At 38.1% G+C, this 25414-nt stretch overlaps 2 protein-coding genes across 4 annotated transcripts in view; both read left to right on the top strand.

Moving 5' to 3' along the window:
* fbxo41 (F-box protein 41) overlaps positions 1-22072 on the top strand; it is a 51458-nt gene extending 29386 nt beyond the window's left edge. For all 3 annotated transcript variants that reach the window (XM_041984090.1, XM_041984089.1, XM_041984091.1), the window contains exons 4-14: positions 2059-2266; positions 9122-9195; positions 11309-11679; positions 13803-14041; positions 14171-14286; positions 14647-14799; positions 14914-15009; positions 15100-15218; positions 16240-16398; positions 16561-16676; positions 17457-22072. In XM_041984090.1, coding sequence (XP_041840024.1) covers positions 2059-2266; positions 9122-9195; positions 11309-11679; positions 13803-14041; positions 14171-14286; positions 14647-14799; positions 14914-15009; positions 15100-15218; positions 16240-16398; positions 16561-16676; positions 17457-17519 — 1714 coding nt within the window. In that variant the 3' untranslated portion in view covers positions 17520-22072. The remainder of the gene's footprint in view (positions 1-2058; positions 2267-9121; positions 9196-11308; positions 11680-13802; positions 14042-14170; positions 14287-14646; positions 14800-14913; positions 15010-15099; positions 15219-16239; positions 16399-16560; positions 16677-17456) is intronic.
* Positions 22073-24047: 1975 nt separating this feature from the next.
* The window catches only part of rnf24 (ring finger protein 24), a 66060-nt gene continuing 64693 nt past the window's right edge, over positions 24048-25414 (top strand). Inside the window, exon 1 of the mRNA XM_041982278.1 lies at positions 24048-24369. The gene's annotated coding sequence lies outside the window, so the exon portion shown is untranslated. The remainder of the gene's footprint in view (positions 24370-25414) is intronic.

The following is a 25414-nucleotide window of genomic DNA, read 5'->3' as shown; positions in this document are numbered from 1 at the left end:
CTTGCAGCAGTAATCTCATTTGATAGGTGTAAGCTTTGTTACATGGCAATGACTTCAAGCACTTTACTAAACTGTACAAACAATACTTGGAAAAGAAAGAGAACAGTGGTACAGAAGTTTGTCTCCTTGTCCTTTGGAGAGTATGCATACTGTGTATTATCATCTGCTTAAAAATATTTTCATTATAATAATGGATTGCAGAATGATGAGAAATGATCACCTGCTGTGAAAGGGAGCGATCCAAGTGAGAACCCCACATGGACGTATCACCTGAGAATACCGTTGACTGACAAATTTTGCTTGGAGCGTTGAATGGCTGCTACCTATGAATCAATTTAAGTGTATCTGCTGAGAAAATGATGCAACTGATTAGAAGAAAATGTATTACATCAGTTTTGTGTCTCCAGAGGAGTCCACTGGCCTCAAGGGGACCCATCTGAAGTTCTTTCATAGTGAGAGCAGAACATATTTTAACCTGGATTTAAGGGTACTGTTTGATAAGGGTTCCCAGTATTAGACTGTAGTAAGCTGCTTGTAATGCCTTTACACCCAGTTTTGTGTGACTTCTTATGTTATCTCACATTATAAACACATAGAAAATACAAAAATAAATTGATCAAATCAGAAAGAGAAGCTTTTTAATTTTGAACTTATTTCCTGATTAATTGATAATTTATTTACAGATGTGATATTACTTTGATGTCTGTCCTGCAGTCAGCCACCTCCACTAATTTTGGATTCATATTTTTATCATCTTTGCCTGAAGACTAGAAAAGTTAACTGTGCCAGACACTGAGCTATTTTTATCTCAGAATGTCCCCATTTCAGGGAAATTCATAGTGTTTTTGTATGATGTTAGTAGCAGTGCTCATATAGGTAAGTCAGTAAAGTTTATTTATAGAGCACGTTTCACATTTAAAAATTACAATGTGAATCACATTTAATAAAAAATAAACAATGAAAACAATAAAAGACAGAAAAAAACCTTTCCTAATTCAAAGCTTGCCCAGCTGTTTTTTTTTTTTTTTTAACATTGTGGGAGCATTTGGACATGATGTACCCAAACTGACGAGTGACTTGGCTGAATTCATCAGCTCAGATCTATTTTAACCGAACAGGCACAGATTGCATGTCTCCAGTAATGGCCTGAACTTTTTAAAGGTTTTCTTGGCTCTCTCTGAATTGCCTTGTTAAGGTCTCCTGACAGCATTGTTTGGAAAACAGAGAGTAGGGCTTTTCATAGGGACACAATTAGACGTTCACAAAGGATGGCTGAATGCTTCTGGGAATTCCAAAAATTGTTAATGCTACAAAAACAGAGCAATCTTCTACTGCCATAAAATGATCAGGAACTCATTTAATGCAGATGTGATTGGTTAAAGTTGGTCTATTTTTAATTCTTTTGCTGTAGGCATCACTGTAAATAAATTATCTACAAGTATATTCACACTATATGCATGCATCATTATATAGTCATGTATACATTGATACATATGCATGTAATGAGATGCCTTTGGGATCAGTGAAGCTTTCTGAAATAATAAATCAGTAAATCTGAATACTGTTATAGCTTTTTCAGATTGCAGAAATGAATAGTAGCAAGAAAAGCCAGAAACATATAGCAAGCAGTTAGTAGAAACCAAACCCTCTGAATTCCTGTTTTGCTTGCGTCTGTGTCTTGGTAACACACTCTTTTGAAATGACAGGAACTTGGGCCTGCTCTCTGTGGTATAGAAATCCAGTAGCTTTTGTGTATCTCATCCTGCATTTCCTATCTCCCTCTGTGTTTCTATTGCGTATTTGTTTTTGACACCGGGCATCATTTTGCCTATTTTCTGCACACTTGAGAGATTTTTTCTTAATTCTTTCAAATAAGTGGAAAGTAGTGTCTCAACTCATAATCATGTATTCTGAGTGTGTAACTTTCTGCCACTACAAAGGTTTGGCAGGTCTGCAGTTTGTTCACTGACACATTTTTCACTCTTTTGCAAATCAGGTATAATCCTCAGTTTATCGAATGACACCTTACTATTGTTCCCTCCGAACCTCTGTCTGCAGAGAAGTTGCCCAGATTGACCAGTTCCTGCAGGAGACGGCGGCACGTGAAGCCAATGCTAAGGTGCGCTTGCAGCAGTTTATTGAGGAGTTGCTGGACCGAGCTGACCGTGCTGAAAAACAGCTTCAGATCATCAGCAGCTGCGGCACCACACCAAACGGCAGCCTGGGACGCTGCAGCCTGCAAGCATCAAAAGGGACTGGACGGCAGGTTTGGATCCTTGAATACTTTACTCATATATTTAACATATAAAGCTACCACACAGATTCCTTTAAAATACCTCACTGACTTGATTATAATCACACTCAGTGGGACATTTCAGTCACAATGATACAATATTACTCGCATCTTCTCAGTTTGTCTGTTTGATTACATAAAATTTGAATTTTTTTCTTTTTTTTGTAATTTTTCACATATAGACTTCTTGTCTTACTGTACTTTAAGGAACTTTTGTGCAAAGCCCAGATGGTTTAAGGCAGTGGTTTCCAGCCTGGGATCTGGGACCCCCTCAAAGGGGTCACCCAAAGAGGACAGGGGGTCCCCGAGGCTTTAAAAATTTAGAGCAGTTGTGATTACTGTCAAAAAATTATGAAAAAGAAGTAAGGCTAAACTTTGGCTTTATGAAAGGACTGGACTCAGACAGAATACATTATTAATGGTGAGAATCTCACAAAACCAAGCATGGTTTTGGTACAGGGTGGAGCAGGGGTCCGTGGTTTTTTAGTATTTGCATGAAAGGGATCCCCAAGAAAAATAATTTGGGAACTGCTGGTTTAAGGTACCTGAAGCAACAGAATCTGCTCAGCTTTACAAAGGTGAAGGACAGCAATGCTTGTTTTCATTCACCAGCAAATGAAGTTTAATCAACTGAAACTTATCGATTGATGGAAAATAAAGTGGGATGGACAATGAATATGTGTTAAGTTAGAGCTGAGATTTTAAATGTATGGTTTGTAATACAAACAAGATCATTAGTGTGTGTGAATGCATGTTTGAAGTTTCTATAAGTTATTCAGCTCCTTTATTGTTCATCTGACTTCATGAATTGTTTGCTCTCTTTTAATTGACTGTAGGATTATTGCTTTCAATAAACCTTGCAGAGGTATGTTCTAATATTATCAACAAAGGAAATTTTAGTTACATCTGCTAAAACATTCAGCTTCTGTTTTTATTCGCATACTGTTTTTGAAAGAAAGTTGATAAGAAAACCAGCTCAGGGCATTGAAGAAATGATGTGTTCGAGGAGGTTTGTGGGAAGAAAATGATGAGAAGAAATCAGTGCTACAGGGACAAATGTAGATAAAGTTGTTATTGAAAACTGCCAAATGCTGATATGGGTAATGATAGTTTGTATTCTGAGCATGTCACATGTCTTGTGTACTAATTTACTAGATTCTACACTATTATAATGTCATTGTTACTCAAGGTCATTCAAAAACGTAGCTGGAACTTAATACAAAAAGTAAGGCAATTTGAGTTTGGTTAACTATTTTTCCTCTTTAACAATGATGTATTATACATTGTTGGAAAGCCTGATTAGTCACTTTTAGAAAAATTCTCAATGAATGACGGACACTCAAATCGATGAGAGGCACAGCTGGATTTTACTTGCAAGGAGTTTTAACAGAGCCAGAAGACAAGTTAAACACAGGCCAGTGTTTAACAAAAGCACTGTCACAATCATTAAATGACTAGTTGTGTCTCTCACAGATTTATCACAAAGCCATATTCCCCAGCAATCTTGTCCTGTGGGTATTCCATCTTGTTTTGAGTTGCTTGATGGATTAGATGATTGTGCTCCCAGGTGATTCTGGGTATTAACTGGTGAGTTAGAATATGTAATAGCAAAATTATCTCTATTTCCCAATAGTAAAGAATCCTTAAAAAAAACTTCCTGGATCCAGGCGGTAATCTGTATCACCCCTAAAATCTAATTATTTATTCCTTCTTCCAAACCAATGCCTGTGAAAACATAACACCCACCTTAGTGGTGGTTAAAAAAAACAAAAACAAAACACCACATATTGCCCACTTTTACACTTTATTCATTGTTACCTCCTCCTCATGCTGGTTTTTACGGTGAGATGGAATCCCATTATTCAACCCAAAGTTGTTGAAGGTCAACCAGCATGGTTGTGTTGGTCACTTTAACATATACAGCATGCCAAAACAATCTTGACTCTGTTTTATTGTTCTTTTAATGAGTCGGTTTCATCTATCTGCTTGGTGGCATAGTTCGATCAGACCTCTGTTATACAGAAAAACTTACTGAACCAAATGATGGTCCAGTCGCCTGATTGGTGAGTCACAGCCTTGTCAAGCCTCTCTGTACACTAAACAGGTACAGAGGATTGCTTTATCAATTCTTTATAATGACTTTCATCCTCTACGGAGTCAATTTAAACTTCTTCTCTTCAGACGGAGATTTTTGTCCCAAAGTGCAGGACAAATTGTTACAAAAACAACTTTGTTCCTTTTGCCATCACTGAGCTCAATAAGAAGCATTGACATTTGCACTTTATTTGTTTTTTAGTGTATTTATTCATCCTATTTTTTAAGCTCTATTTATCCTTGAGACACTTAATTTCTATGTTCTTATCCTGTTTTTTTTTCCAGAGTTTTATTTTCCGAAGGTTTTCTATTGTTGTTGTATTGTGTTTTTTATTCATTTGTTTTTATTTGTCTTGATCTTATTTATTGTATTTTTGCTTTTTACTTGTTCTTGCTGTTATATTGACTTAGCGAAGCACTTGTAGTTTTTTGTCACTTGACCAAGTACCTGTCTCGTCAGGTTCAGTGTATGTTTTTGTTTTGTTAGGGAACACCAAATGCTGCCATTGTAAAACAATTCTGTAAAACAAATCTACCCATGGGTATCGATAAAGAAACCTTGAACCCTGAAGCTGATCTCACAATTAGGTTGAGGTCTGGACTCACAGCAGGTAATTTCATCCTCTTAGCTCCTAAAATCTGGAGGTACTCTGTGATTCTGGCTCTGCGAAGCAAATTGTCATCCAGGAGGATAGAGTTAGGTCCCAGATTCTGGAGATATGGGGTCGCCACAGGCTCCAGTATCTCATTCAGATATTTCTATTAATTAGGTGCCATTAAGGCACCAGTACGTCTGAGACTGATACACACCTGGCAGCACTTGAATCCGAACACAAGAGTGGGGTGCCATCCACACATTTAGATGTGTTGCTCATTCCACAGAAGCGTGATCCTTTAACACATTAAGATCAGACACATTTACAACAAATTTCATGGAGGGGAAAGGGGGATAAGACCCAAATAAACCAAGAAAACAAAACAAAACAGCAAAGAAAGAAAGAAAAAAGACACATAAAACCAGGCATAATACATGGAATATACAGAACCAGTCAAAAGTGTGGACACATTTTCCCAGTAAATTCAAATGGAAAGTGTGTCCAAACTTGTACTAACATTGTATTGTACTCACCTACACCTCTCCTTTTTATGCATTTAGTTGAGACACTCGCATATCTCTGAGTTACAGTTACATCATCATAATAAGGCTGGTGTAAGTGTGGTGTGGATGTGGGGGTCTGGGGGGAGAATCTGTGGGGTAGGGGATGACCCTTGTGCCCTGTCCTAGTGTCTTTTCTGTTTTTGGTTTCATTTATCATTGTCTGTTGTCATTGTTGGGTATTGTCAATAAAAAAAAGCATGATCCTTAAAAGTTAAACCTCATGTTAAAGGTGACTAATTAGGCTTTCCAACAATGTATAATCCAACACCAATTGGTATTATTAAAGGGGAGTAATAAAAAATCAAGCACAAATTATCTTACTTTTTGTGCTAAGTTTATTTTCTTTTGGGTGTAAACTGTCAGTAGTGGACTACCAAACTTTGAATAAATGCCATTACGTTATTCTTACTATGAAAATAAATTTTAACATTGAGAATACAGAGTCATAAATTTGGTCTTTTGGACCTAAAGATATCCAGAACTCTTGAGTTGTAAAGGCTAGGAAGTTTTTGTGAACCTCTCTTCAAACAGAGGTACTCTATCTTGATCTTTTGATCAACTGACACTTGTTCACCAAGGAGATCATTAGAGCAGACTTATGTTTACAACATGAAACAAGAGACTTCATCCTTTTGTGTTTAGCATTCATCACTAAATCTGTGGAAACACAGAGGCTCTGCAGTAGAGTTTGTCCTTACCAGAAAGTGTACTCACATGAAAAGCAGCTGGATTTGAGCTCTTTGCAAAAGAGGGGGAATCGAGTTGCTGAGTACTTGTAATGAGCCTTTTCCCTTTTGTCTTTGCCATATTACACAGTGATAAAAGAAAAAAATATATAAAAGCAGCCAAAGGCTGTTCTTAAAATGCCACTTACTCAAATTATTATCCAACACCTTTGGAAAAAGGTGACCTGTTTTATATTATGCAAATGTGTGTGCTGCCATGGAAACAAACTCTTGCTATATCTCTCAAGGTTTAAGCTTGATTTTTAATCAGATGCAATGTGGTCCAGATCTGCCTGAGACAAATTTACTCTTTTCATTTTGATTTTTAATTGTGTGTAAAGTTCTATCCTCAGATATTATCAGCATCATTGATTGCTAAGTTTGTATAATGGAGGTTAACACCAACTCCTCACAGCAAGAAAGTCCCCAGTTCTAACCTCTGCTTGGACTTTCTGTGTGAAGTTTGCCTGGTGTGGGTTCTCTCTGTGCTCCAGCGTTCAAAAAACAAGCATGTTACGTTGATTAGGGATTCTAAAGTGGGGTGATTATGCAGCATTAATATTTTCCAGTAATCAAAATATGCATTTTTTTTCTCCTTTTTAAAGTAATTTTAAGTTACTGACCTGAACTGGTGCCTACATTTAGACAAGCTCTTTTTTAATTTAAATTTAATTTCTGTGAATAACCAGTATGACAAGTACATGTGTGGAGTCACACTTAGACTAGTTGGTACCTTGTTATGCTGTCAAGGGAAGCCCAGAGATGTCACCCAACCGGCCACCCACCTTCACAGACTGACTCTTCGTCACTCCATCTGGCATCTGCAAGGTCGCCCTCATCTCCTAGGAGACAGGTTTCAGAGCCACAGAGCAATTTTAAGACAGACAGTGAGAGAAGGAATGGATGACTTGTTTCCACTCCTTCATTCCATTCTGAATTAAAGTGTTTTCTCACGTGAAACAAGGACAGTGCAGCTTTCATTAGACTGTGCCTCTTTGTAATTTTTGTCTTTGTAACAGAGAAAGAAGGAGCGTTATCATAAAGGCTAAGTTATATTTGAATTTTGACCAAGCCTCTTTAGATGAATGTGTTTTTATTCCATCCATGTTTTTTGGAGACGTTTCAACATTATGCCTGCACTGCAGTCTGTCCAGGAATGGTCCAGTTTCACTGGAGGAAGGCCAGAAACAAGCTGTGCGAGTCAAGCAGAGATAAAGAGAGGCAGAGAGGGAGGGACAGTGTCTGTGTTTGTGCACATTTTCCCTCTGTGGCACGTCGGCGGTCTGGTACAAAGAGTTCTACCTGGCACTGCTTCACACACTCGTATATGTGTATGCACTCGTGCAAACACTTCACACATCAGTGCACAGGCAGCCTCGAGGGACGTGTGAAAGTGACAAGAGGAATTTGTTCTCGGGCGAATCGAGTGAGCATCAGGTTTCCCACCTAAGACCAAATAGATTTAAAATTTTCTTCTGCTTGCAGAGCAGCAAATAAAATGTTTTAGATTTATTGTGTTTTTTTGTCTGAGCTTTGATCTAATCTTAAAACAAATAGATACACAAACCTGTGTTCTGAGAACATTGCAGAGGTCCGGTTCGAACAATACTGTATCACATCTTGACCAATGCATCTTAGTTTTCCTCCTGTCTTAACTTAGCAGCCCTGATCTTGTTTGTCTGCAGAAGGCTTTAGCCAGGTCACTGCTACAGGCCACTTTTTTACATTTTAGAATTTTAAGCTTTTACATCTCAACTTTACTTATTGATAATTAAAATCCTCCAATCAGTGCTTATTATGTATAAACTATACCTGCAACAAATCCAAGACTTATTGTCTTTTTCTTCTGGACCGAGATTGTGTTCACACAGCACTACTCAAAAGAATCTGACCTTTTAAATGACGTGTTCTACTGTCTGCTAGAGGCGGCGCTGCACCAAGAATTACTGAAGGAGAAGACGAGAAGCATAACGAAGAAGAAAACTTCATATTGTTTAATGTAGACTTCTGTTTCTAGTACATAAGAGCTAAATATGGAGCTGGATTTCCCACACGTGCTTATGTTTTCATTGCTTTTATTCATGATGCCGTTTGCTGAACCCACAATGCACTTTGTTTTGTGGTCCGCTTCCTGTGTTTGTAGGCAGACCGAGTCCACTTCTTTAATTCGAGTCATTCACAATACCCCTTGACTGACTGACTTGGATTTGAATCAAAAAGTCGTTGCTAAGCTGCTGTATTAATCTGTGCAGTGCATGCTCTGGAAGCATGCTGCTAAATGACATGTAATCAATACTCAGCCATGCTGTGCTTTTAATTAGAATAATTTAATGTCTACAGTTAAAGGAGCAGCTGTGTTGTTCATTTGAGTCAGGATTTGATTTCTTTTTTTTATATATATATAAAAATGTCTGCTGTCAGAGCCCATTTAGCAAACTTTCCCATGATAACTGCAAAAATAGGCTGTTTCATCACAATCATTTTATTCTCTGTTGGATGGGAAGTTTTTGCACTCATCTCCATACCCTTTATCTTTTCTAAAGGAATGGTAATTCAGTGTTTGATAATGGAGTATGCAATACATTGTACTGATTTTATTATCTTCATATTTTTTATCATTTAGAAAATCTTGTCATATTAAACTGGTGTAAACTGCAGTTTAAGGGGATATTAATGATGCAGTCAAAGAATTGTAGATGTCTCCAGTTCTTCAGGAGCTGAAATTTATACAAATTTCAGTTACTCTCTGATGTAAGTCGCTTTGGCTAAAAGCGTCTGCTAAATGACTGTAGAACAAATGCGTGTGTAACATATCAAATATTCTGTCTGTTTTGGCTTGTCTCTCTTCAGAGAAACTCCAGCATCTCTGGGAGCACTCGGGGAATGTACCAGGTGTCAGAGAGACGTTCCTCCCCCAGCACTGGGTAGGTCAGCAGCACACCATTCCTGGTCCACATTTGCAGAGTCCAACCTTTGCCTTTTACCATTAGTCTGAAATGTAATGAATCTAAAACACCAATGTACCATAAGGAGCTTTAAGGACCCATAGAGCCTCACCGACAGGGACTTCCACTGGTGAGTTAAGAAAGAGTTATCTAAGTTTTTTAATGAACCATCCCATGCAGTCTCATAAGAAAAGGTCTGTCTGTCTGTCTTTTTTTTTTTTTTTTCTTTATTGTGTGTGTGTTCTTTTTATTATTATTATTATTTATTTTATTTTTTTTATGCAGCATGAAATTCATGAGCTCCAGGCTATTGAATGAATTTATATGAATTTATTGTACCTCAGTGTTTTATCTACCATCAGGGTAGGGTAAAAGCCACAGAGCTTTTAACCATCATCCACTGTGCTCACTGGCCACGGTCTTTGGGGCACAACTTGTCTGTCTATTGTCAAAATGTTTGTAAGAAGAGCTGTTCCAATTACTTTCCCTCCAAAAAAATGGTGGAAAGCAGATAGCGGAGCATCATTATTGTTGGTTGCTTTCTATCTCATAATAATGTAAAATAAGGATCAAAAGGTTATTGTGTGAAAGAGCAGATCCACTTGCTTTAACATCAGTTTTCTGTGTTCATAAAGCAGAGGATCTGCTTTGAAGGTGTTAGTTTGCTTCCTGTGGGGAAAAAAATGATCAAAGTTTTGCTTTTTTTGTCTCTACCTCTTCAGCATTTTTTTTACACATTGACATTTACATTGAGATAATTATATCATGATATTATCATATGACTATGTCGTGCAATATTGAACACTGTGTTATGAGGAGTAGACTGCAGTTTTAGTCAGACTTTCATTCAGTAGCAGTGCTGAGATGCAGGGTGAATGTCTCACCACATGGGCTGTGACTGAAGTATTTCTGGGTCTCTGCTGCTAGCTTCAGACACATGGCCATGCTGTAGTACTCTGACTAACACAGCTGTCATCCCCAGTTGGTATGTGAATGTGTTTCCTGCCGTGACGTCACTCAGAACCTGTCAGGCCTTCCCTACTGAATCATTGACGGCACGACATACATACACACAAATGCACACTGTGTGACCAGAAGCAATCCTCTAAGACTTCTGCCGTTAGTTATTAATAGCTATTCATCCAGGATCAATAAATTCTTGCCTGTAGTTGGAGTAAAGGTCAGCTTCTCTAATGTGCAACAGCTTTTGTGACTTATCGACTATGACCTCAACAAATATTTGTGTAACAGTCATCAGACTAAATGCATAATTTTTGTTGCAACGTGTCAAACAGATGGAAGGTGATGGGTTAATGACAGAATATGAACAGTTACTGGTGAACAAGACATTCAGAAAGATAAGACAAGAGGGAGTACAGTATGTTTCCCCCACCTATTATTAAGTTCTCATTGGTTATGCTGCCCTGGAGCATGTTATGATAATGAGATCAGTTTGTATGAGGAAAAGATGCTCATACACATTCTGTTGTAAATCCTATATAAAGCATCTGCGCTATGTCAGTCATTCACTGTTTTATCTTTTAGCAGTTCATTTTATTTGATAGCTGCCACCTGCCTAAAAGTGTTGTAAAAAATAAAAGTTAGCAAAAAAATAAATAAAATAAAAAAATCAAATTTTCATTGACAAATGAGGAAGAAACTTAATGTACCCTAACAGATTGAGTTTATATTTAAAGAGATATTTCATGTCTTGGCACATTGAGTTATTGCAGTTTCCACTGGTTGCCTGGCAACCTTGTGGTTATGACTGTGCCTGACCAAGAAGCAGACTAGTCAAAATCACAATCTGTCATTTTTATACTGTTATTTCTGGGTAAAATAGTGCATTTCAGAGGTATTAGTTGGTGGGTTTCCTTAGCTTTCAACTGGCTTCCATCAGTAGTTTCACATTTACCTCACACAAGAGTGCTTATTTTTCCCTGTCACACTGTTATTTAATGATTATTTTTATACACTTTAGTTTTACCAAAATTAATCTTCTGTTTTTAGTGTAAGATACAGTACATTTGATTATTAAACCAAATAAGAAAGAAACTAATTATATGGATCAATACCTTCTGTTCTGCTGCAGGAGGATCAAATCCGTCTCACAAGGCTCAGGGGGCTATGACAGTGACAGCGTTGAGATGCATCCCATGGAGGAGTGTCCCGAGGCTCAGTACTATCACATGCAGTGCCGACTGGGCGAGGGGGGTTATGAGCGTTCACCTGGATGCGGGTCGAGAAACTGGGGTCTTCGTAAACAGGCTATCCAGAACTGGCAACGGCGACCTTACAGGAACAGCACCGAAGGTGATGAGGGAGACGTATCAGATGTTGGCTCCCGGACCACAGAGTCTGAAGTGGAGATGTGGGAGCAGGAGAGGAGAGCTGTAGCTGAAGTCCAGCAGTCTGCTGCACCCTATCCTCACCAGAGCAGGGCAGCATACCGCCCAAATACAGGTAACAACTGGCTGGGAACTTGTTAACAAAAAACAGGAGTGGACATTTATATAAATGTGCGCCCTGTATCTCACATAAATCCAGCTAGTAACTCAGACACATAGGAGCTAGGATTAACTTAGTAAGGGCCTTAAAATAGCTCTCATTAGACAGGTGGTAGATTTGGATCTCTTGTTAAATCAAAATTTTAAGTTAGAAAGTGTAAATCACTCACATGATTATAGACTAGACATGCATTGTGGTTAAAATGCAGATAAAACCGAGTAAACTTTGAAATGTGAAACAAAATACATTATAATCAGGCCATCTGCAAAAAAAAGGCTGAAAAGCAGCTTTAGTCATATATCGCTGCCAGTTCTCTACTTGTCTGTGCAATACAGCATCTCTGTGTTATACTGGCTCACTTCCTCCATTCATATTAAGCTTTGTGTAGAGCCATGTTAAATAGCCAGGCTTTCCTGCACCGCTCAGCTGCACCACAGATGTTCATTTCTCTGTTATCCTCCTGTCCTGCCAGTATCCTTAAACTCACTGCTGCTACACTTTGTGTTTTGCTTTTCCCCTGCTGTTGGGTTTCAAAATACCAGTTGGATCTGGAATAGAGTGCAAGTGGGCCTGAGCTTTGTGACACAATCATATGAACAACCATGACCGTCAAATTAGGTGAAAAAATTTCTCTCGCGTAACTTCACACGATACTGGCATCCCTTCCCTCTGACGTAGTTCTCCTTATCAGGAAAGTCTCTGCCAGGATTTATTGGATGGTATTAATCTGCTAGAACACAGTTTTTGTGTTCATCGTGTAAAACACTGCTTGGCTTTTTTAGTTCATTTGGCAATCTTGAGTGTAGGTGGTGTGTCTGAGAAGGAAAGAAAGAGAGAGTGGGGAGCAAGTATTGGTTCATAGCCCTGATGGCTGTGAGCAGACACCTTCCAAGGCCAAAGACGAAGTGAGTCATGTAGGAGCGATCTTGCTGAGAGGCATAAGCCAGGCTTGGATTGGTCACATAGCATTATCCAGTGGATAGCAGTAGACTGAATGAAGAGAAGCAAAGAAAAAGGTTTGTGTCTTTTTGCTTGAAGATTGGCGCCACCATGTGACAGAATATTTTTTTAACAGGGTTAGAGATGAATCTGGGAAGGATTTTGTATAATGGTTTACATAAAGTAGCACATAGAAATGACAGGTCTTTAAGATGTAGAACTTTTTATTTTAAGGGCTCAAGAGTTATTTTACACTTGTTTCAAAGCTGTTATCGACATTTCATTAGCCTTCTAGCTGCCTAAGTCATATTTTGGCTATATTGTGATAATATTGCTAATATTGTTGATTGACTCCTTATACTCATGAAATTGTTCTTTCCTAAGCTGGAAAGGTAAATCCAACAAAAGCAGTGACCAAATCAACAGCTTTGGTTCAGCTGGTGAGCTTAGGGAGACCTGGATTGATGTGGTGTGCAATTGCAGTATTCTTTCCAGAGTAAAAAAAACAGTCCCTCACATCATCCAGTCTAGTGAAGAGCCTCCTCCGAGTAGCTGAAGACTTAACCAACGGAAATACAGGTCATTCATCACATATAGCAAAGCACTCTGAAACATCCAGAATAGAAAGGCCAGATGAGACTTTCCAGGAAATAAATGTCTGTAAAAGTCAGAGCATTTTTGTGCTGCAGCATTCTGTGAAGAGATCAAACAAAAATCAACCTGAACCAAATGGGAAGGAAAAAGGAGCATAAAACTTCAGAGTAAATGCATGTCAAAGCTTCACAAAGGAAGAAAATCTTTTGTTATATAAATATGTTCATTCACTGAAAATTCTTGAAAAAGTGTTTAAAATTATCATTTAATTTTTGGTTATATCCATTTGCCTAATTACAAATGAGCCCTTGAAATAGAGAATTCCTCATATTAAAGAGCTGTATTTGATAAACCAGCAGTCTGCATTTTATGCTCATATTCATTGCATAACTGCTACATGAATAAGTTTATATAAAAGGCTTTTCCATGAATTAAAAGTTATAGGAGAAGAACCTTATGTGTGTCACAGTCTCAAACTGGTACGGTCCAGTAGCAGATAAAATGAGCAGCCTAAGAAGCTTTTAAAGACTCGTTTCTTCCTACAGGTCGTTCAGATGGGGTCTACTCCAAGCAATGCCGCCATGAAAAGAGCCCGTCCAAATCCAACGAGGTGATCAGTCCGGAGATCCTGAAGATGCGTGCAGCCCTGTTCTGTATCTTCACCTACCTGGATACTAAAACTCTGCTGAGAGCTGCTGAGGTGTGCCGCAATTGGCGGTTTGTGGCCCGCCACCCAGCTGTGTGGACCAGAGTGCTGCTAGAGAATGCTCGCATTTCTTCCAAGGTGCATTTTCCACATTTAGTTGTATTTGTTTTGTAATCAAGAGCACTTTCAAGGCACTAGTGAAAGCAGTAGTGAGTGTATTCTTTATGGCAAAAGTTTCTCAACTTCATGTTCATTTTTTTTCTTCAGTTCCTGAGCACATTGTCTCAGTGGTGCACCCAAACACACTCTCTCATCCTGCAAAACCTTAAACCAAGACAGCGTGGTAAGAAGGAAACCAAGGAAGACTACCTTAAAAGCACACGGTGAGACACACAAGAAAGAGAATAGGTGATGAAAATATGCTGTCTAATTATACTCAGCATGTGAAATATCAGTTTTTATTTCCTGGAAGAAGTCAAGCAAAGATTTTAATATGTTTATGAGAAGAAAGTGAAGTTGTTTGTGCGAAACAATTTCTAATGAATATGGTGTTATAATGCAGACAGAAAATAAACCCTGCTCTTAGTGCGTACATTCAGGATCATTTTAGGATGGGAGCATATTTGTAATGTGCTGCAGATGCTTGAAGAGTTATTGGATTTGAAGCAATAAAGGATGTAAGACTTACTCCTTGTTCTCTGTCTGCCTTTTTCTCTTGACCTTCCATTGCATTTCTGTCTAAGTGGCTGTCTTGAGGAGGGTTTGGAGGCGTTGTTAAAGGCCACTGGAAGTAACCTGCTGATACTGAAGATTTCACATTGCCCCAACCTGTTGACTGATCGTTCTCTTTGGCTGGCCAGCTGCTACTGCCGAGCCCTCCAGGCTGTAACATACAGGTAGACTACCACACACTAATCCCAACTCTTTTGAAAACTTGCACCCTGGCCACTTCATCAACCACTGATGTATATAATACTTCACCTAACTGTGTTATGTTTGTTTTCTCTCAGGAGTGCAACAGATCCAGTTGGTCAGGAGGTGATTTGGGCCCTTGGGGCAGGTTGTAGAGACATTATTTCTCTACAGGTGGCACCCCTACATCCATGGTAATATATGATTTGTTTTTTCTTTAGAGCTATGTGTAACTAAAAGCTCTACTGTGACTGTACATTGAGTGAAATGTTTGTTTCTTGTAGCCAGCAACCTGCTCGCTTCAGTAACCGATGTTTACAGACCATTGGAAGATGCTGGCCACACCTCCGTGCTCTCGGCGTGGGTGGGGCTGGATGTGGGATTCAGGGATTGGCATCACTTGGTAAACATTGCAGTGTAAAGTTATGGGTGTGCTTTTACCTTGAGTCTATTTTGAAGTCAGAATCAAGCAGAAATTCTTAGCTATCCAGCCACACATGAGCAGTTGGATCAAAATCCAATTTAATAAAATTAGACATACTGAGAGAACGTCTGCTGAGCGTGCTTATTGACAGAATTCAGATCAGTTTAAATAACCCACATTATTGGGACAAACAGCTAATTTAGGTTTGACTGAACCAAAATGCTTTGATGTGAAATCCTTTCCCACTGATTAATAAATTGGTGTATATATTAATCCCTGCTGTCCTTGTTGCAACTTTGTAAAACTGTCAAATGGCAGTGATCCTCAACTCTATCTCAATGGCTTGCACAACATCAATCCATTGAGTTTCCACTGACCTTAGTTATCCATGAACCATTGTTTCTCATCAAGGCTACACAGTATTCTGATATCCAACGTGGTTCCTCCTCACTAAAATAGTCCACAGTTAACAAGTAAACGCAACAACTGTAGCACAAGATCGTTAACTTTATCCTTCAATCTACAGATCATAATTCGTAACAATCACAATAATAATCATAATAATCATAATAATCTACAGATCATAATTCTGATTATCTGAGCTTTGTTGTAGCTCTTCCAACATTTGTGGTGCTGCATTTAATCTGTTCTCCTTACAAAATGAAAGCATTAGCTCTTTATGTTATTATTTTCATGTAATTGAAGACAACAACCCGACATATACATATTAAGATACACAAAGAAGACACATTTCTCTGATTAAGACAGCATAGTTGGCTAGATAGTTAAATACACAGCAAGCCATAAGGGGTGGCTTGGCTGAGGCTGGTGCATTACAACATAATAATTAACTCTCTGGTTAACAACAGTGTGATAAATCCTGGCAGCAGCATTCTGCTATATTCTGCTTGTTACTGTGTCTCATTCACTGTGTTCTACCATGACCTTTACTTTGCATTTCTTTGAAATCCTTCTTTCTGTATCTTATCCATCTGTATAGCAAGGAACTGCATGCGCCTGCAGGTGTTAGAGTTGGACCATGTGAGTGAAATCAACCAGGAGGTGGCGGCAGAGGTTTGCAGAGAGGGTCTGAAAGGTCTGGAAATGCTGGTTCTCACATCCACACCAGTCACCCCAAAAGCCCTGCTTCACTTCAACAGTGAGTTTAGGACCTCCTCTTTACAACTGTACAGACAAGTCAACAATGTAGCAATCAGTGTTTTACTGGTGATACGTTCATGATCAAATCTGATTCTGATCAACTCAGATCAGTCATACATTACTGCTCCTTCACTCATTCTTCCTCCTCCTTCCAATCAAGGTGTTTGCCGCAATCTCAAGTCTATCGTGGTTCAGATTGGTATAGAAGACTACTTTGAGGACCCAAATAGCCCAGAAGCTAGAAAACTGTTTGATGAGATGGTGAACAAGCTGCAGGTAACAGCACCTTTGGGTCTATCATCACACTCAACACATGCACATTTTTCCCAGTTAATGTTATGCTAAGTTTTAGTAGTTCTTAAACATTTCCTGTCATATAACCACATAAACATCACTATCAGACTCCAGTTTATGTTAATATTTTATTGCCATTCATACAGCTTATTGTCACCTGTGTGTACTGGCCAATAGAAGTTAACTGTGTAGACCTGGCTTTGTTAAGCACTTTGTTTTGGGTTTATTTTCTGCTTTTGACATTATGTCCTTATGTGAAGCAAGTGTGATGCATCTATTTTTATCAATTAAGCAGTGATTCAGTCCTTGAAGTCCCACTAGTGACTGTTTGTGTATGTGCTGCTGCTAACCCACACAAGCAGCGGCTTACTCTGAGAGTGGTTTTTATGGCTGACCACACACAATCAGAGATATAAAAGGCTTTGCAACACCAGCTTTTGCTTATGCTTGTTTTGATGAGTCAGATTGCGGTACATTACAATCAGTGGAGAGGGGGCTCACAGCAACAGCATCTCTGCAAACACCAGTGATTTACTTTTTTCACTGCACCTTGAAGTTTGTTTTGGAAACAGTTTGCCTTCCAATTTCATCCTTTCTTTCTGTAGACGTGAAGTTTAGGGAACAAGAGTCATGTTTGATGTTATGTACACTTACAACTGATGGAAAAGAATTAAAAGAATGTGATGAAACAGAGGTCAGATAGAATATTTGGCACCTAGCAATTTAGAGGAGGCATTTCTCATCTCTCTTCTCCTTTTTCAGGCTCTGAAAAAGAGACCTGGCTTCTCCAAAATCCTCCATGTGAAAGCCGACAGTCTCTGCTAACATCTATTGTGCAGTCTTCAAGTCTCCAAGAAGAGCAATCAAGTCAATCAAAAAGACCCAGCTGGTTTGAGCTCACTTCCTTGAGTTGAATGTGTTGCCTCAAAAAAATAAAAAGAAAAAAAAAGAAAACAAAACAAAAACACAAGCAAGGCAAATCATGTTGAATATGGACTCAGACTGAGTGTGCATTTTCCTGAAGTACCAACCTGAGAAAGAAAAGCTAATTTACTTAATCTATTTTATGTTGGTGAGGCCATTATATTTACAGTGGCACTTGGAATCTAATGAAGAGTCTATTTAAACTTTACTGAAGAAAAGCAACAACGCTGGTTCTTCTGTCTCAGTTATGATTTGCTTTAACCTTAAAAGTGGATTGCTTTGTTGCACAGAGCCAGATTCCTTTCCTAAACCCTTTGGAGCTTGTTGATAGTGCTGCATTTCCACTGCTTGCATCCACACAATGACTGATGAAGACTACCTTCAACAGCAACATCTCATGGGAAAGGAGCACACTGTAGAGCCCGTGTACTTTCCACAAGAACATTTCTGAGGAGATTGTGACTTCTCTTATTCAAAGGTTAGCAGGAGCTTTATGATTATGAGAGAAATGAGGGAGGGAATAAATAGCCCAGCCTGTCCTGAATCACTGTGTGTCAAAACTGGGCAACATTTCTGAACACATACTGCTTCCACTCTGAACTGAAATGTGCTGCAGCGGCTCCAGGAACTGTGGAGAGGGTAAAGACAGCCTCCCAGTAACTCGCAGACCTGGTCTTCTAGACAGTGCATGACGATGCATTCGGCCTGTAGTACCATCCTCTGCTTCCTAATGTGAACAAAACCATGCCACTAATCTGGATTCAGTGTTTTTGCTCATTGTTGTATCTCCGGACCTGCTTGTGTCAGAGGACAGGTGTTACTGGTGCCATTTATAATGGTGTCTTGTCTTTATTCCAGTGAGTGTTTTCTCCGATGTGCCATTAATGAGGAAAAAGAGACCGCACGAGGCAGATGTTTAATCACTTCAGTCAAAAGTAAATACAAGTACTGGAGTTTGATTTGAGTGGAAACAAGTTTAATTGAGCATTAGTTGTTGTATTTCATATAGAACCTAAATGTCCAGGTTTGTACAGATGTTGTGTTTGTATATCATTTGGGTTCTCATACTAAACAGTGCCATTCCTATTAACAGTCTGTCATTATCAAGCCCTTACATATACTCATCAGCTGACGTCCTCTGTCTCTCTCTGCTGGTGGTTCCACGCAATAACACATATGGTACGATGTGACACTTTGCATCATGGCAAAAGTATAATTCTGCAGAACTCAAACCCAAGAGGTTGGGTCTTCAGCATTGCCTTCAAATTAGGAAACTAATTTTGTTGCAGTTAAATGTATTTTGCAGGAATTCTAACAAAGTATGAGCAGCAATATCTACTGAGAAAATTACCCTTATTGGGATGTTGTTTCAGCTTCTATAATTATAACTAAAAACCTGGGCTCTCAATTGTGAAATTAAATAATGTTTTTTTTTTCTCTCTGCTTAAATAGAAGTGTGGGAAGTTCTTATGAGCTGTCGGCATTTTAACTGCTGGGAATAGCAGTGAGAGCACCTCAAAGCCATGTTCACATTACCAGCCATATTGTTCTATTCCAGTTCAAATTTGATGTTACACAATCATAACTATCAGTCTCTCAGATCTAACTTTCATGTTAGTGACTGCCCATTGAAACACCACGTATGTGCACAAGATACATTTTTACCCGTGCATCATTTGTGATAAAAACAAGAGAAAATAATTTTCATGACAGTTGTGGGAGCTATCGCAATAAATTTATGGATGACATTTAGTACCAGAACAGGGCAGACATTTGTCCAGCTATACAGGAAAAGCTTACCATAGGCAAGAAAAGCTAAATGGCTAGCTTTTGCTGTTTGAGCGGTTTTTGCTAGCAGCACTGTAATATTGCAGTAAGTTTATGACAGTGAAGCGAACCAGTGAAAAGCTACATGGAATCAGATATGAGTGTCCTCACTCATTTTAAATTGCCAAAAACTTAAGTGGGAACAACGGATTTGAAAATTGAAATTTATGGCAGGATTTCTGTGTCCAGATGTCTCTGAGAGAGAAAAAATTGACCAGATCTGGGTCTTTTTAGCCTGGTAATGTGAACATATCCTTAGTTTGAAGAATCAGAAGGTTTCCCAGTGAGCGAGTCAAGCTCCAAACAATTCTGACTTGGGGGCACAATTTCTAAACATTTAAAGCAACTCAAGCCTGCAGAAATGATGAAATGATAAAAAGTCAAGCTGCTATTAATGTGGCTCAAATCACCTGTCAGGATTTGTTTCTGATTCTTCAAACTGAGAAACTCAGAGCTATTTAATTGGGAAGATACTGGTGGCTGCAAACCCTCCAAAAATCGTTTCAAAGTTATAGGCCCTCACAACAAAACAAAACACATCACAAAGGGTCAGGATCTAGCATTTTTGTCCTTTTTTTTCCTCTTTTTATTTTTTTGACCCACACAAAGGACCAAAAAGTAGAATTTCTCTTATTCCCCAACTTTATGAAAGTGCAATATTCAGTAAGCACATCACAACCACTTTGATAAAAAATAATGCACAAAGTCTTTTAGTAGTTTTAAAATTTAATTATGGCTCACTTGCTACAAGGCAGCACTTTGTTTCCTTACTTTAGTTATTTCACTTGTGGATGCTTTACAGTTACAAAAGAAACCCACAGGTAGTAAATAACACCAATGTTTGATTTTGGTCACATTTATGAAGAAACATGTAACTGCTTATTGCAGAAAAGACGTGAGAACAGTTGTGGGTGTCCAGTTCTTCATGTTCTTCCAGTACTGAATATTATTATCCTACTCTGGTACTGATTGTCTGCTCAGTTTAACAGAAGGAAAGAAGATTGTAGGAACAAGGGGCCACTTTGCCAACACACTAGAGAGAGAGAAAGAGAGAGAGAAATACTTGTTAATTTTGAGTTTTAGACAATCCTGCCTTCGTTATCAACTAATCTGTACATAATGTTTGTAGGAAAAAAGTGTGAAAAAAAGACCAACATGTGATGTTAATATGGTATATCAAGGTCATACTTTTGAGTGGAACAGTTGAAGTTTACAGGTCTTCATTCTGTAAGAATTTTCTCTCCTAAGTTGAATGAAAGATAGATAATTATATTATGTATAACAGTAGTGCTGAAATTGCAGTTGTGTATTAGATACTTTATATTAAATGTGCATCAGAGTCATATAAAATGGAGATTATTTAAGAAGAGGATAAAGATGATAATTCAGCTATTTATTTCTATAAAAAGAGTGCTGTGTATACTGTTGGCATGTTTGTGTTCATGCATCAATCATTAAGTTGCCTTCTTAAATGTTCTGCTACTGTGGAAAGAAAACTATTAGATGTTTAAAGAGCTTTGATTGCCTGCAGGTTAATAATAACTTTTTTTCTTTATTTGATCCCGTCTGTTGTTGCACTATAGAGAAAAAAGATATTTCAGATGTTTATTATAAGAGTGTTGTTTTTAATGTTAGTATTTGAAAAAAATATATGATGCACTTTTTTCTTGAACAATTTCCTTGACCCATTGGTCATTAGTTTATTCAGAAGTTTCTGTCAGTGGGACATCCAGTGACGCCCACTGGTGTGAAACTTGCATGTTGGATGCTGTGGGAAGAAGACTTTGGAAAACACATTGATAATTTGCAGATCTATAGTGGAACAAATGTGCAGTTTGTCTTACTTCTCTTCCACCATCTCTCATACAGCATCTCTCATTGGCTGGGAAAGGTAAAAATTGAAAGTGATTAAACTACATTCAAGTGCTTTTTAGGTTGCCAATAATAACCTTATGCTCATCTTTGTATTTGCTGCTGTCTTTGTTTTACTTCTGCATTGCACTGTAAATGCTATGCTCACTCCATCAGGATATTTGCTTTGTTGTAAAATCTGCCCAGCTGCAGATGCTGCAGCATCTGTATGCTGTCAACATGCGGATTAGAGGTACCAGCTACTCTGGAATAACTTTTTGGCTTCCATCTCCAAATGTCTGCCTCATACATCTGAAGTTTGCAGCATCATCCTAAGGGTACTTTCTCACTGACCTGTTTATTATACATTTTTTTATTTTTTTATTTTAGAGATCCCATGTTGCAGTTACTCCACTTATCATGAGGTGCAATAGAAGAACCATGTTTGCGTGTTCATGTACTCTGTGTAGATATTTTACGTATGAATGATTGTACTCTGGACATTTGTCTCAACAGTCTTTTACTCATTACCTCAACACTTAACAGGACAGTTAAGTGTTTTTTTTTCCTTTTTTTTTCCTGATTGCCATTTGAAGTTTTTAAAGATGATCCATGTACTTCATCCATTTTGCTACAGCAACAGAATGACTTCTGTTATTGGAAAAAAACTTTCCCCAAAAGAACAATCAGCTCTCTATAATGACTGCAATAGATGGAAATGTTTTAAACTCATTTTCACTCATTTGTTGTCATCAATAAACTGCTTTAAATTGTAATTGCTCTTTTTTTATTTCATAAGCATTACAGGGATAAATTAATTTAAATATCTGTGTGACATCAGTGGATTTTTCCATATCTAGAAATATTGCCTGGAAATATGTTGCTGTTGATTTTCCTTTTCTTGCTTTTGAGGACACAACAAACATTAACAGCTGCAAGAATGTCTAACATTAAAGGAGGAAGGAGGGAGGAAAAGGTTCCTTTACACATTAAAGCTAAATGTAGGTAGACACTAAGAATTCAGAAAATAAAGGAATTATATGCTTAGTTTCTCCCCCTCAACCCTGAAAAGATGCACGTACTGCACCTTGAATCAGTTCATCAAGTAGCTCAAACTCCAGACCACAGCTCTGCAGGTTTTAGATATTTCCCTGCTTCAGCACACTCAAATTAAAGTGTCATGATGTAGGACTTGACAACAAGCTGATCCATTTCATTTGAATTGGGTGTGTTGGAGCAGAGAACCCTTAAACCTGCAGTACAAAATTTTTTAATCTTTTATCTGTACATTGGAAAAATAATCTTCATCTTAACATATATCTTAAATCTATCCATTTTCTCTACTAACACATAACCATTTTCTATACCATTTAAACTATGATCACTTAGTAAAAGCAGACTGACTTGTTTTGGTTTTGTGTTTGTGCGTGAAGAAGACATCCAGGATGTTCTGTCTCATTTGAGAGGAAGCACAATAACGGCAGGAGAGTGCAGTGACATAACAAGCGAGGTGACAGGGTGTTGACGTGTTTTCTGGTGGTTTATTTGACCCCCACATTCAGGATGTTCAGTTGCACATTGCACAGGAAATAAAAAAAAGAACATTGCATTTATAAGACACACACACTGCACAAAGCCACCTGTGGACTTTGACCGCCTCTTGTAATTATACACCAAGCTGAAAACACACTTTTCAAGGAAAGATGAGTGTTTATTGTATTTCCCAAAAAATGTTCATTTCTATCATAATTTCACATCAAAAACTGTGATGTAGTGTTACTCATACACTACTTAAAATAACTATTTGTGAGCAGGACAAGCAAGTTAATTTCTTAAATAAAGAACAATTTGTAGAATTCAAATGAATCTTTTCTTCCCAATTATTTCCTCTGACGTAAATTTCTTAGATCTCAATTTATGTTAACTCCACATAAAAAAAGAACTTTCAAACGCTGTTTTATATGCTGTCTTTAGCTGTATTAAACAGAAGACTCTGCTTGGTGGTGACAGGGAAAGCTGCAGCTGAACAGTTAAATCATCTGCAGGCTCACGTGTTCCCTGCTGGAGCAGGACGCCTGCCAGGACTTTGTCCCAGCGTTTCCTTCTCGGCTGTCTCACTGTCTCAGTGAAGGAGGAGGGTGAATGAGTACACTGCTAACAGAAAACAAGGTTTCACCTTACATACACAAGGCATAATAATCCTATTAACCCTCCGATTTCAGAACTTTTTTAGTAAAAAAAATTTTAAAAAGAAAGAAAAAAACTGAATGTTTTAATATATAATTTGTACAGTCACATTGTCAGCAAAAGTTTGAGGGAGATGTTTTAATTTATTAAAAAAAATGCTTATTACTGCTATATCAGTAAATAATGTATAGAAAACTACCTGAATAGGGCTGTAATATAGCAGCAGAGTTTTTCCCATTGTTCACAAACATCTTTTTATTTATCTTCTTCTATACCAAAACAATTTACACTTTTAACAACTTATTTTACTGTAACTTATTTCCTGGTCTGAACAACCTGCAGCAGTGGGGATTTCCTAACCCAGAACACTGAAGGAAATTCTGCAAACCCATGTCGCAATAAATCTTTGTTAATCTACCATGAAATGTGAAGTGAGTTCTTACTGGCTATAAGGCGAGATCATGGGTGGTCTGACCTCTTTGTATTTTACCCTTTGAGCAATCAGAAGGGAATGAAGCTCTTATTTAATCATACCACACCTGATAAAAGTGGTGCAGCAAGAGTCTACAGAAAGACGATAGATCTGTGCCAAGTCCTACAATCAAAACAACCATATGGGTTGTTCTTTCACACCCTTAAAAATGATCCATAACTCTGGTCTGTAATGTGCCAACCTTACAAGATTTAGAGAAAATCAGGAGTAGAGCTCAGGTTTAATATAGATGAAGTGAGTTTAGTTAGATATCTCAGTTTATGTATTGATCCCATGTGTGTCTGATAATACTGAGGATCAGTCTGGGAAATCACTCAGGTGTTTTCACTTGTGGTTGATTGCACCTCTGCTCCAGAGTGTGGAGTTCTGTCACTGCAAAGAAGAATGACAGCGGTGAGTACAGAGACATTTCTACCTCCATAGAGTGTTTCCCTGATTATATCAAACTGTGACTTTGATATTTTACAGCTTTAAGAAACACAGACACCAAAATCTCTTCCCAAAGATTAATTCCCAGAGACGTTGTAGCTGCTGAAGTATAATCACTTCATTCTGATCAAGATAAATGTCACCAAAAAAAAAACTTTCTAATCTGAGATTATTTAGATTCTAGCATCACACATTTAAACACACCTTTGAGGGATAATGTTTGCTGTCATATTATTTCTCTTATTTGTGACATGACTGGCCTTGTCTTCCTTTCTTGAATTATGCTTTTTATGCATACAGTCGTTTTCCTTATCCTCTGTAAGCGTGTCACTAGTGTAGTATTAACATAAATAGATTTTTAAAAGAAACAGGCTGTTGGAACAATTTTACCACCACCATACAAAATATATTTTTTCTCTATAAGTGATATCCTGAGTTGATGGCATTGTAGCAAAACAGAGTCCAACGCACGCCACACTTGTGTTACATGAGAGTAATACTTCATCAATGCAGATAAGTCAAACTACAACACCGGCAAAGTCAAACTGGGATGGCACAGGAAACCCCATAAATGAGCCTTTCCAGGGCTGAGTCTCTTCTTCAATGGGCGCATCTAGAAAATCTCATCTGAACTAGCTAACAATTGGCCAGAGGATTTTACAGGGTGGCATGGGAGAGCAGAACAACGTCATATAGAAATAATATGATGCTGCCCATTTTCCTCTGACATCAACAAGACATTTTCATCCAGAAAACTGCTGCTCACTGGATTTTTTTCTTTTTTTCAGACCAGTTTCTATAAAAAATGGTTGTACATGAAAATTCAGTAGAGCAATTTCTGAAAAAGTCACTTAAATCCTTTTTTTCTCCATTCTGATTGAACAGGTGTACCCAGTTAAGTGGCTGATTGAATATAGTCTGCTTGTGTGAGTCATCTGGATCCTGATAGTGTATTTGTAATAGAGGGCACATTTACTCATATATATATATATATATATATATATATATA

This window comes from Melanotaenia boesemani, chromosome 4 (assembly GCF_017639745.1).
Source record: "Melanotaenia boesemani isolate fMelBoe1 chromosome 4, fMelBoe1.pri, whole genome shotgun sequence".
NCBI classification, from domain to species: Eukaryota; Metazoa; Chordata; class Actinopteri; order Atheriniformes; family Melanotaeniidae; genus Melanotaenia; species Melanotaenia boesemani.
The sequence above is the reverse complement of the archived record's forward strand: the minus strand, read 5'-3'. Positions and strand labels throughout refer to the sequence as shown.